The sequence below is a fragment of the Mastigoproctus giganteus genome, chromosome 5 (genome assembly GCF_048544385.1).
Source record: "Mastigoproctus giganteus isolate SK-2022 chromosome 5, ASM4854438v1, whole genome shotgun sequence".
Lineage (NCBI taxonomy): Eukaryota > Metazoa > Arthropoda > Arachnida > Uropygi > Thelyphonidae > Mastigoproctus > Mastigoproctus giganteus.
This window is the reverse complement of record NC_143579.1, coordinates 228,186,974-228,199,497: the sequence shown is the minus strand read 5'-3', so window position 1 is coordinate 228,199,497 and position 12,524 is coordinate 228,186,974. Positions and strand designations below refer to the sequence as shown.

The following is a 12,524-nucleotide window of genomic DNA, read 5'->3' as shown; positions in this document are numbered from 1 at the left end:
TGCCTTTAGCCAGCGGGTGGTTAATTGCTGGAACAAACTTCCATCTGTCATTGTGGAAGCTGATAGGTTAAATAAATTTGAAGAGGAACTGGACAAACATTTAAAGGGAATGGTTGTGTGAATTTTTTTTTGGCTGATGCTGCATAAGCTCATACACTGCTTTCTTGTATCACATGCCACTACTACTACCTAATCACAAATTAACCCTTCCTTAAACACATATTATGATTAAAAACAGACCAACCGACAAATCAGACCAGATGGTGCCCCGGCCTCCTATAAAGCGGCTCCCAGTCAACTTGCACATCCTTTCTCGCCCCAACCTACAGCCATACTGATCACAGATAAATACCTATATACTTTTTATATTAACTCTGATGCATACCCATCGGGCTTTGGATCTCAATCCCAGTTTGCAGCTAATAATAATCCAAAATTTAAAACTAAAGTTAACCAAAAATTAACAATTACAGTTTATAAAATTTATTTGATTTACTTGAATTATTAACTTAGGACAACCATAACTTAATATGAGTAGTTACAAAGCAAAACTGTTATTGAGACCACAGAAACGGGTATGCCCATGGCATTCTTTTAGTATGGCTATCTATCTGCTCAAAGCCCCCGTGGAAGTAGCAGAGAGACGGCCATATGAAAGAAAGTCACCCTCCTAATTTATATTTTTATTAACTTGATCCCATGTTAATAGTTAACATGGAACTATAGGCAATCCAACAACTGCTAGTACAACTACAGCTTACCAGTTAGTTAGGCCTTAATTACCGGTAATACTTCCCGCCAAAACAAAAAAAAAAAAAAAAATTCCCCACCACTCGCAAAACAAAATCTATCAGAATCTTGACCTAATATATCAATGCATGTATAATGTATAATTGTTCATCCCACAATAGCATTAACGCCGCATAAACGCAATATTGTTTGAAACATTGCTTGAATGGCAGTAGACGTACTGTTTCTGCTGCATGCCTCTTCTACAGATACTTCCATGGGCACTGTTCTTCTGAACTGGCTTCTATAATTCCCATTCTCTCTTTCAAAACAGTCCGAACACGTGCTGCCACCAGCCAACATCCATTTACTGTCCAACTTCAAAAACACAGAACCAACTTTTCATCTTCCACTCTGTATAAATCACTCTGTATAAATCGCAAATCCGCCCTGCCATGGAATATTGTTTCCACATCTGGGGTGGTGCCCCCAAAACCTCTCTCAGGCTTCTTGATTCCATTCAGAAGAGGGCAGTTAGGTTAATTAATGATTCATCTCTAACAGAGTATCTCCACTCGCTTTCTCATAGACGTACTGTTTCTGCTGCATGCCTTTTCTACAGATACTTCCATGGGCACTGTTCTTCTGAATTGGCTTCTATAATTCCTGCTCTCTCTTTCAAAACAGTCCGAACAGGTGCCGCCACCAGCCAACATCCATTTACTGTCCAACTTCAAACCCACAGAACCAACTTTTTATCTTTCTCATTTATTCATTCAACTGCCGTTTTCTGGAACAACCTTCCTTCATATGTATTTCCTGAAAATTACAATCTACAGAAGTTCAAGTCCAGTGTCAACAAATATCTTCTTTCGTCTTCTCACCCTCCAACCCAAGCACGGTACTAAGTACTATAGGTTCTAATACCTCTCGTGTTTGGGGTTCTCATAAAAAAAAAAAAAAAAACAAATATAGAGCATTGACTAATATATCGCTTTCTAAGCTTTGAAAATCATAGTTCATCACCTCTATTATTACTATTATTATTATAATATGTATAGAAAGTCCTCATTTTTAAACATATGAATGAAATGATTGTCAGTTGTAATTTGGCTTTCAAATTTTAATGTTTATTTTATTTATCTATATAAACATGATAAAACATGGTGATGTTCTGAATCAATCAAAGTTTAGGAGGTTACATTTCTGCACTTGGGAAAGTATCTAAAATGTATTAGTGATGAAAGAATGGCAGAAATATAGGAGAGACATATAATACTAGAATGAGCTGAAAAACTAAGGTATTAAGCTTATTAATTACATAGGAATTGATATGTCATTATTTATTTTTATTTTTTTTATTCTTGGGATCAGCATCCAATATAATCCTTTACTTAATGCATCGTTATGGCCTTCCCATTTCATTATTATTTACAACCATACACTGGACTCCCGCTAGTCCGAACTAATTGGGACCGAGCCCTGTTCGGATTAGCAGAATTTCAGATTAGCCGAATAACGTACCTCAGATTTTAAAATGAATAAGGAGTGAGTGACGTTGATAGCTTGAAGTAATGCTTCAGGAAATCACAAGCTACCTTTGATGATCATTAAATCAGCGAAGCCCAGAGCGCTTTTAAAAATATGAACATTAACAATCTTCCAGTTCATTGCAAAAGTCAAAAAAAGCTTGGATGAATGGACAGCTTTTCATTGAGTGGTTTCATAATCAATTTGTCTCAGCAGTGAACCGTTTCAGCAATGAAAATGATTTGCCACCTCGCGCCACTCTCCTCATAGACAATGCGCCATCCCACCCAGACGTTTCCGAGTTTACATCAGGGGATATAAAGGCAGCTTTCTTACCGCCTATAGTAACACCGTTATTACAGCCCATGGACCAGGGGGTGTTACAGTCTATCAAGCTTGCATACAGAAAGAAATATCTTAGGTCCTTGATAGAAGATAACACCAATTCACTTTCTTTACATGAGAAAATGAAACAAGTGAACTTAAAAGATGTTGTATATTGGGTTGCTGAGCTGTGGGAGAGTGTAACCGGTGGCAAAACATAGCATCTTCTAATCGATTTTCATCGTTATGTCAAAAGAAATTAACAGAGTTTGTTACTTCTGAAAAATGGTTTTTGTTCCTGTTTTGGTGTATAAGTATTGATCTGTAGTTTTAATAGGCCATGTCAATCACTGATTTATTAATTTTGTATTAGTACAGTACTACAATAAAATAAAATTTTTTTGTGGAATTCTAAATGTCTTTGTGCCATTAATACCATTTAAATTTAACGTATTTAACATATATTTTGCGAACTAAAAAATTTCCTCTCCGCTGACTGAAACGTGTTCGGATTAGGCGGACGTTCGGATTACCGGGGTTCGGATTAGCGGGAGTGCACTGTACTTGTTTTTCCTGTCTTTTTTTTTTTTTTTTTTTGCCTTTGGATATGTCTATAACTCAAAAAGATTGCAAAATGCTATATGTGTACATTTATCATATATTCATTGATTATCCTTATTTATAGTTTAAAATTTCTGTTGACATAAAATAAATTAAAAGTTAAATGCTCTTATATTTTATGTAAAGGACATTATGTGCATGTGTAATGAGATTGATTAAAGGTGAGGAAAAACATTTTTATATCATGTTAAAAATAATTATCCTTTATCTCATTACATTAACATTATGGCTTATTTAAAATGTAATGTTATAACTTGTATTCTGAAAACAAATGTAGCTGTTTTATTGTTTATATTTGTATGATGTGTGATCAGGGACTGAATTAATATTTGGTAAATGATAAAATGATAATGCTTACCAGCTATTTGGATGGATCTCCTTTGAAGTAGTCTTCTTCATACTATACGCCAATTTCAATGTTGCTAATAGTTTTTGTTTGCTAATAGGAATTGCTAATAGTTTTTGTGTTGCATTCTTAAAAATTTTCTAGGTTGTTATAAATCTGTGACCTTTCAAGGGGACTTTAAGCTTGTGGAACAAAAAAAATAATCACAGGCAACTAAATCCAGTGAATATGGTGGATGGGAACCAGTGATGAGTGCTTCACAAGAAAATCTTTAATGGAAAGCACCAAGTGTGCAGAGCATTGTCATGATGCATGTGCCAAGTGTTCCTGGAAAAAACCATGAAAGTCTGTATCCTGCTTGGATGTTTATGACAATTATGCACTATGTATACTGAGGCTGACCATAATTCCTTGAGGGCAAAACCGGCCAGGGAGAAGAAATGTTGTTCAGAAAGAGCAGAAAAAATATTCAACAAATTGTTTTTAGGTCGATGTGGAGGGGGACTGCACATCATCAAGTTTATAATTAGAATATTTTTCAGATAAATGTGTTTTGAATAACAAATTTTGGTCTTTTAAGATCTTTCCGTAAAACTTATCGCACTCCATATTACAATTTTGCTTTAACATTGCATTAACATGGCTTTCAAGGTTTCAACACTTAATCTGGATTTCTCCTTTGACCATATGCCATTCATTATGGAAAATATTCTCTCCACAGAAGCTGTACCTCCAGGCAGGAAGAACAAATTCCTCAGCATTACTAAAATCCTGGAAAGCTAGACATTTTTTAACTCATTTCAGAAAATATTTGAACTCGTCAATCAGATAAAAAAATGTTTTCTCTATTCCATGTGTCCAACTGCCCTACAACTATTGCTTTTATAAGTGCCCACTGATCAAATATGCTCCTGTTTGTGTAATAGGCTCCTTGTTGAAACTGTCCTGTATTTCTTTCCAGTCAGGTACCCTTCTCAGTAATACCCATTTAATTTTTTTCAGTATTTTACAAAGCTGCATTTGCACTTGTTTACATATTCCAAGTGGGTTTCATAAAAGTTCTTAACTACTTCAAAAAACTTAAACTCACTAATGTCACCCCCATCTATTAACATTTTTAGTTTATTTTTAACATATGTTATAAAAAGTTCATTTATTCTGGTTTCTAATATGTTTGTAAGATTTTCAATATTCATAGCTACTTCTGTAGCTGAAATTTTATCTTTTTCAAAAAAACTAATATATGTTTGGAATGTTGAAACTTGATCTCTTGCAAATGACAACCATAATTTCAAACAGGGATCTTCAAATAATTTTTTAAACATAACAGAACATTTCTCTTGAGAAAGAAAATATGAAAGTCCATTAAACATGCTTAAAATTCTGTCAATTGATGGGCCTAAGGACAAAAAGAGAGGAGACAGGCATAACGTCAATAAGTTTTACCTCTCGAGCACCGCTGCCAAAATTGACGTCTTCAGCTGATAAGTACGCCACTGCAGATGTTCAGGGCTGTGGAGATTTAGAAGGGGTCAGCCACTCAACCTTACGAAAGAACATATGGATGACTGGATGGTGGCTTTTTCCTTTTCATCGTAGATCATCTAGACCTTCGTGGTTCATCTACACCTTCATCCACATTTTCTTCTTTCACTATCGCTGCCTGCAAGTCAATAAGTTCTTCGTTAGAAAATTCCTTCTCTTCTTCCTCTATTAACTCCTCCATGTCTTTGGCATCAACCTCCAACTGAAGTAGCTCTACACCTTTACAATCATATCTGTAATGTCTTCGTAAGATTCATATTTTCAAATCCTCCGAAGCCTTTTACATGCCTTGGGCATATTTTCTTCCATTCGCCATTTAAACGTTTGCTCAGATCGTGTCAGCGAAATTATTCTTGTAGGAATGGAATCCTTTATCCCACACTCCACATTAAAATCTCGTCCTTTATCTAAACCTTGGTTTTCCAATAAAAGTGCTAAGGCTGTTCAAGAGAAGAATGCTGCATATCGTAATTGGCTTGTTTCCAATTCTTCAGTTTAATTTTCTGCCTAAGCTAAAGCTTGTAATTGTAAAGCAGTTAATAATCAGTCCCAACTACACTTTGAACAGGCTAAAATTAGAAAACTTGCTCCTTGCCCTGATGGTAGCTGAGCATTCTGATCTCTTGCCAAAGCTATTAGCCGCAACTTTTACCCATCTCTGCTCCCACATCTGTCAAAACCTGATGGTTCTGTTGTCATTTTCAGCCAAGGATAAAGCTGACCTGCTAGCATCCCATTTTCTTCCAACTCATGTATTGATCTTTTGTAAAACACCTCCCACCATTCCCAACACACACCATCCAATGCTTCCTGTGGTCTTCCGTCAAAAGGATGTCAGAAGGACTTTGACGAATCTTGATGGTAAAAAAGCTCCAGGTCCTGATGGTATTTCTCCACGTTATCAAAACCTGTGCTCCTGAACTTACTCCTGTTCTTCGCTGCCTTTTTTCACTTTCCTATTCTAAAGGTGTTTTTCCTTCTGCTTGGAAATTTGCTCATATCCAACCAGTTCCTAAAAAGGGTGACAAGTTCCTCCCATCCAATTATCGTCCCATTGCAATTACTTCTACTTTTTCTAAAGTAATGGAGAAATCAATTAACCGCCAACTCTTAAACTACCTAGAAACTTTCCGTCTGATCAACGATCGCCAGTATGGAATCTGTCAGTGTCGATCCACTGGTGATATTCTAGCTTATGTTACCCATTTATGGACTAATTCAATGGAAAAGTTTGGTGAAACACAAGTAGTTGCTCTTGACATCTCAAAGGCTTTCGATCGTGTTTGGCATAAAGGTCTTCTAAACAAGATTCCATCTTATGGTTTGCCAACTGTTTTTTGTAATTGGTTATACAATTTTTTATCTAATCACTCACTGAGGGTGATGGTAGATGGCTCTTTGTCTTCTAACTTCCCCACTAATGCTGGTGTCCCCCAAGGTTCAGTTCTTCCCCCCACTCTTTTCCTCTTGTATATTAATGACCTTCTTTCATTGACTGGAAATCTCCTATCCATAGCTTTGCCAATGATAGCATATTGTATTCCACTTTCCAGTTTGAGAAACCTTGCTATGCTCAATCAGCTTTAACTTCTCGAATATCTGCTACCAATTCCTTAAATGCCAATCTCCAGGTAATTCTCCAGTGGGGCAAAGACAACTTGGTTGATTTCAATCCTTCTAAAATCCAGTCTTATCTTATATCTCGCAAAAATGATTTTTCTGTTCCTAAGCTTATCTTTGGTAACACTCTGATTTCTAGGCAAGTTGATATATCTCTTTGAGGATTATCCTGACTTCTGATCTCTCTTGACACAATCACATTACAAATATTGCTTTCCTTTACATCTAAAAAACTTGGTTTTCCCTTTCGCTCTTGGTGTTACTTTTCTTCCAAACAGATGTTCACTCAGTAGACATCGCAAATCTTGCCTACCATGGAATATTGATCCCACATCTGGGGCAGTGCCCCCAAAACTTCTCTCGGGCTTCTAGATTCCATTCAGAAGAGGGCAGTTAGGTTAATTAATGACTCATCTCTAACAGTCACTCTCCACTCGTTGTCTCATAGATGTACTGTTTCTGCAGCATTTAAACCAATCCTCAAAGAGAGATATTGTTATCCATGCTCTCTGGTTCGATCAGGTACTTCCATGGCACTGTTCTTCTGAATTGGCTTCTATAATTCGCACTCTTTCTTTCAAAACAGTCCAAACATGTGCCACCACCAGCCAACGTCCATTTACTGTCCAACTTCACTCACAGAACCAACTTTTCATCTTCCTTGTTTATTCATTCAACTGCAGTTTTCTGGAACAACCTTCATACGTATTTGCTGAAAATTACAGTCTACAAAAGGTCAAGTCTAATGTCAACAAATATCTTATCTACTACAGTTTGGGGTTTTCATTAAAAAAAAAACAAAAAAAAAAAAAAAAAAACTTTTAGTAATTTCTGCCCAGACCTTATTAATGTTTAAGATGGCATGGTAAATATTGTAAGATTTCCAAAGTCTCTTAACATAAAAATTTTCCCATCATCTACTTCAGACAATGCCTGAGCAAACGTGCATAAACAGTATGCTTTTAAATTCGAAATAACCTAATCCATAGGTTGAATGAGTGAAGTCGTGTTTGGTGATAGAAATATGACTCTCACGTTCAAATTGAAATCATCTAGATGCATAGGATGACCAGGAGCATTATCTAATAGAAGCAAAATCTTGAAAGGAATGTCGTTGTCTTTACAATATTTTTCAACCTCAGGAATGAAGCAGCATTTAAACCAATCCTCAAAGAGAGATATTGTTATCCATGCTCTCTGGTTCGATCAGAAATGCACGGGTAGGGTGGCTTTATTGATGCCCTTAAATGCACGAGTATTTCCAGAATGGTACAAAAGCAGTGGTTTTAATCTGTAATCTCCCACTGCATTAGCCCTATCTTTTGATGCCTTGAAACCTGGCATTGTATTTTCCTCTTTGGCAATGTATGTTTGATCCGGCATTTTTTTTCCAATACAGGGCAGTCTTGTCAGTGTTAAAAATTTGCTGCGTTGAATAGCCACCTTCATCAATAATTTTTTTCCAACTAATCATAAAATTTCTCTGCAGCTTCAGAATCGGCACTGACGACTTTACCACATACTTTAACGTTCTGGAAACCTGTGCTATGCTTGAACCTATTAAACCACCCGTTGCTTGCCATGAACTTGACTTGCAGTTTGCCATACTTATCCTTAATATCTATAAATACTTGTTGCTTTTGCTTGAATGGTCATTAGACTCAAGGGCACTCGCTTCTGAATCTGATTTTCCATCCATATTATTAATAGCTGTTCCATCTTCGATATAGCACCTGAATGCTGTTTTGTGATCACTGTTGATCTTAAGTGCGTTGATCCTTTGACATGTTCTTTTATACGTGCACTATCCTTTAAAATAGTATTCACTGTTGAAGCAGCGAGACCTAATTCCCTTGCAATAGATGACAAACTTTGTCCTGCTTCGTACTTCTTAAACATTTTTATCTTCATTTCTAAATCAGTTTTGTTTTGTTTCCTGGCACTGCCAGCACTTGAACTTTCCGTTAGTCCCTTTCCCTTCATCATTGTAATACGTAAATAGGAATGAATTGAAGTTTCTGAAAATTTGTTTTTTATATGATTGAAGATTCCAGTGAAGGGGAACATATTTCACCCTAATAGCGTAAAAACCCCCACGATTGCAGTTATTGGTATTATCACCAATACAATAAGTTTGAGTTTACTATATGTTTATAATTAGATACACTAACAGAAAAGACCAGTAAACCAGAAAGTGTAAATGGTTTTTCGGTCGTGACCTCCAGAAACGTGTTTTAGAAAAATATCACAAAAGCGTTCAGAATTGATTCTTATAATGGGAACGTATGATAACAATAAAAGGGTAGTTCAATTTCCATTATAAATATGACCTTTTAGAGAAATAAATAGCTTAGTAATACTGTATAGCGATATTTTCAACTTTCAAGGACTTGGAACAAATTACAAAAAAAAAAAAAAAAAAACAATGTGTTATTGGGTTCACATTACAATATTTTTGTGATACCTCCATTTATTCCTATGGGATGCAAAATACGTTTCCACGATTTTTTTTTTTTTTAGTTTGTACAAGCCGGAAAAAACTTACGTAAAGTTGAATTTCCGTAAGTCAAGTATTATGTAAGTCGGGGAGTTCCTGTACTTCCATGTTCTAATAATTTTGCATAATTATCTCCTGCAAATTCACAAAACTTTTTTGACTCTGACTGTGTATATAAAAAAGTGTTTTTGTATTTTAATGAAAACAATCAATATTGATTGATAGACAGTCGACAGCACACTGGAGACAATTGTGAATAGTATGTGCACCACAACCAATCTCTCGTTCCAACTCATTTTCAATTTTTTTCCATACATTATTTTTGCCAACTCTTTTACAACCTCCAAAATTTGTGTTGGTATTATCAACACAGAGCAATGACTTTGTTTTTTAAGGAGAATTTACCTATTATTTTCTTCAACATACTTTGTAGTTCAGATGTTTCACCAGGTAAAGAAGTAAAATCTATAATTTTAACTTTAACATCAGAGTTTGGCAAAAAGTACTGCACAAAAATTGAAAAGTTTCATGTCTTTTTTGTCTGATGCATCTAAACTTATTGTAATGCTTTTAGTTTCATTCAAATCCATTATTACTTCATCCAGTATATATGGTGATAAAATGCTAGTAATTATTGTTTCTGATTTTGTATGTGCAAAAGAAAATTTTGGTTGATAAATCTTTTTTATCAATTTTGACAAGCAGTCATTTGTACGAAAACTCCAATTGCGATGCACGGTATGATAAGCAGCAAGAGCTTTGCTTGCTGCGTTTTTATCACTTTCTACATCATCACATCTTATGATGAACGAACTGATGCTTTAAACCGAATTCAAAGTCTTCTCAGCATTCTTATGTTACTGGCTGCGTAGATGCTGGTTGATGTCAATCCTACCTCCATGAGCAACAGAAAAATGAACATTACAATGTTAACAAACCAGTTTTGTTTTGTCACTATACACATTGTCCAGTTTAATAAATTTGAATTCTTTTTTGAAGGTCTTCGTTAAACGTGCAATTTCTCCTTTTTGGCATTTTAAATTTTGGGGTTTAAAACTTTTAAAATTATAAAATAAAAACTTTCGAGTGTGTGTAGGTTACACAAATGACTACTAACTACCATGACAGCCATCCTACAATATAATCACGATTATAGGTTATGTTCCACTAATATTTAAGTGCTTTTTAAAAAATTTTTTTAAAAAACGGGGCAGAAATGATATTTTTACTAAAACGATGGGGTGGCCGGGACAAATCGAAAAAATGCCACTGTCCTGTAAAAAGGGACATATGGTCAGCGTGCTTATACCTATACTAAACATGCCCTGCCAATATCAATATAACAGTGCTCTATGTCATATAAATAGAGTCATACAGGAACTAATCTGTGAACAATGATTTCAAATTTAAAATGGCTTGCTCAGTGCCCAGATCACAATTCCATTGAACACTTGTAAAACAAATTTGAGTTGTCAGTTAACACATTCACTGCTTCCTCGTGCTCTGTGGCTTTGGATTTTTAATCCCCTTGGAGAGAAACCGCCCTAATTTTAGAACTTTTTCTTCCAATTTGACAGTAAAACATTTTTGTCAAGCATCCTTCAACAGAGGCTGTGATTAATTCAGCCATAGTGAGAAGACAGCCCAAGAATGTCTGCTCCTTTCTATCTAGATTGACTCTATTTCATGGTTTTCAGTCCTGGGTCAAAAAGGTCAGCAGTGAAAGTGTTAAGCTGTGACCAAAACAGCCCTCTCCCAAACTTGCTTCAGCAAGAGGAGGAATGGAGGTAAATTCCATCCAACACCTACCAGAAGTTGGTAGAAAGTATGTCCAAGAGGGCTGTGGCACTCATATAGATTAGAGATGGCCATACTGCATATTAGGGTTTTGGATTAAAAACCATTTTTACTACTGCTTGGGTGTATCCAGGTACTTTCAGTTATGTAGTGTTTATGTAATCCACTATGTGAACAATAGGAACACAAACTAAAACAAAATTATTTTTAATGTGTTGAAGAGCTTATTTTTTCAACATTAACTGATCTGATTAAATGCAATTTTACTTTTTTAACAGTGCAGCAGATAAACATGCAATTGTAATTTTGTTACATACAGGTCCTGATAATAGAGGGTGAAACTGGTTCTGGAAAAACAACGCAGATACCTCAGTACCTGTATGAAGCAGTAAGTTCTTCAAATTGAAGTTTTTTTTTTTTAATTTCTTTTTCAAATAAAGAATTCAAGGGATGATCATTTATTATAATTTAAATATCTATTTGAAAATATTTCCATTTTCTGTTTAAAGTTGGAGAACAAATGCTGTAAAAGTAAAGAAGTATCGGATTGCCAGTGTTATAAATTTGCACTTGTAGGATGTAATCAGTGGACTAAATAAATTATAATATTAAATATGTCAAGCTAGAATTTGATGGTTTAAGACAGCAACTTTGTTTAATGCTGTAAACTCTGAATAAAAATGTTAAAACTGGAAAACAGGGTGCATAACTTAGATGTTTGTTAATTATACCAGTAAGTTATTATTACAATTATTACTAGTCGCAAAAATGCTCCAGTTGAACAGCATAAAAAGGAGAATATGTTTAAGCCTGAAAAGTGGTACTTAAGACAGCAGCTGTTCCATGGAAAAAGAGTTGATAAGAATTTTTCGTTTTCCAGGAATGGCAACTTGGTTGTTTAATCAATTTGGCCGGCTAGCTAAGTAACCAGGCTAGATGATGCTGTGAGAGAGCATATACAGTTTTGCCATTAGTGTCATCCTCTGTTAGTTTGTGTAGGGGCTCATTTTTATATTTAAAATTGAGTAAACCAAAAGAATAATTTAATCTGAAGGTAAAACTATAATGGAGTTTTACAGAACAATCATCCCTTTTTAAATATAACTGTCTCTTTGCATCATTTGGTGCAGGACACATTCAATTTGCCTTTCATGGAACATGATCTAATTATTTTCATTGAATGATTTTATTGTTGGTTTATTTTATAAATCCAAAGTTTTAATCAGTATCTTTTAGTTATTGTTTTTTAGTTGTGTGGATAAAACTATCTAATGTTTAGTAAGCAAGAGTCTTATTTAGATTAAATGTGATGCTTAAGTAAAGTGTGTACCTCTCTTTCCATTTTTATCGTAATACTCATACTTTACTCAATTATTGATTTTGTTTAATCTCCTAATTTATTTCGTGTTCCTCTGTTTATTCAGTTATTGTTTATGTTTTATATATATATATATATATATATTAGTATTAGTAATGGCCGCATGGTGCAAGAAAGCCTATGACTTATGCTGCGCC

At 35.0% G+C, this 12,524-nt stretch overlaps 1 protein-coding gene across 2 annotated transcripts in view; it reads left to right on the top strand.

Moving 5' to 3' along the window:
• Positions 1-12,524, top strand: part of l(2)37Cb (DEAH-box helicase 16 lethal (2) 37Cb) — a 252,537-nt gene that overhangs the window by 176,813 nt on the left and 63,200 nt on the right. For both annotated transcript variants that reach the window (XM_090373774.1, XM_090373775.1), the window contains exon 11: positions 11,329-11,397. In XM_090373774.1, the coding sequence (XP_090229900.1) occupies positions 11,329-11,397 (69 nt within the window). The remainder of the gene's footprint in view (positions 1-11,328; positions 11,398-12,524) is intronic.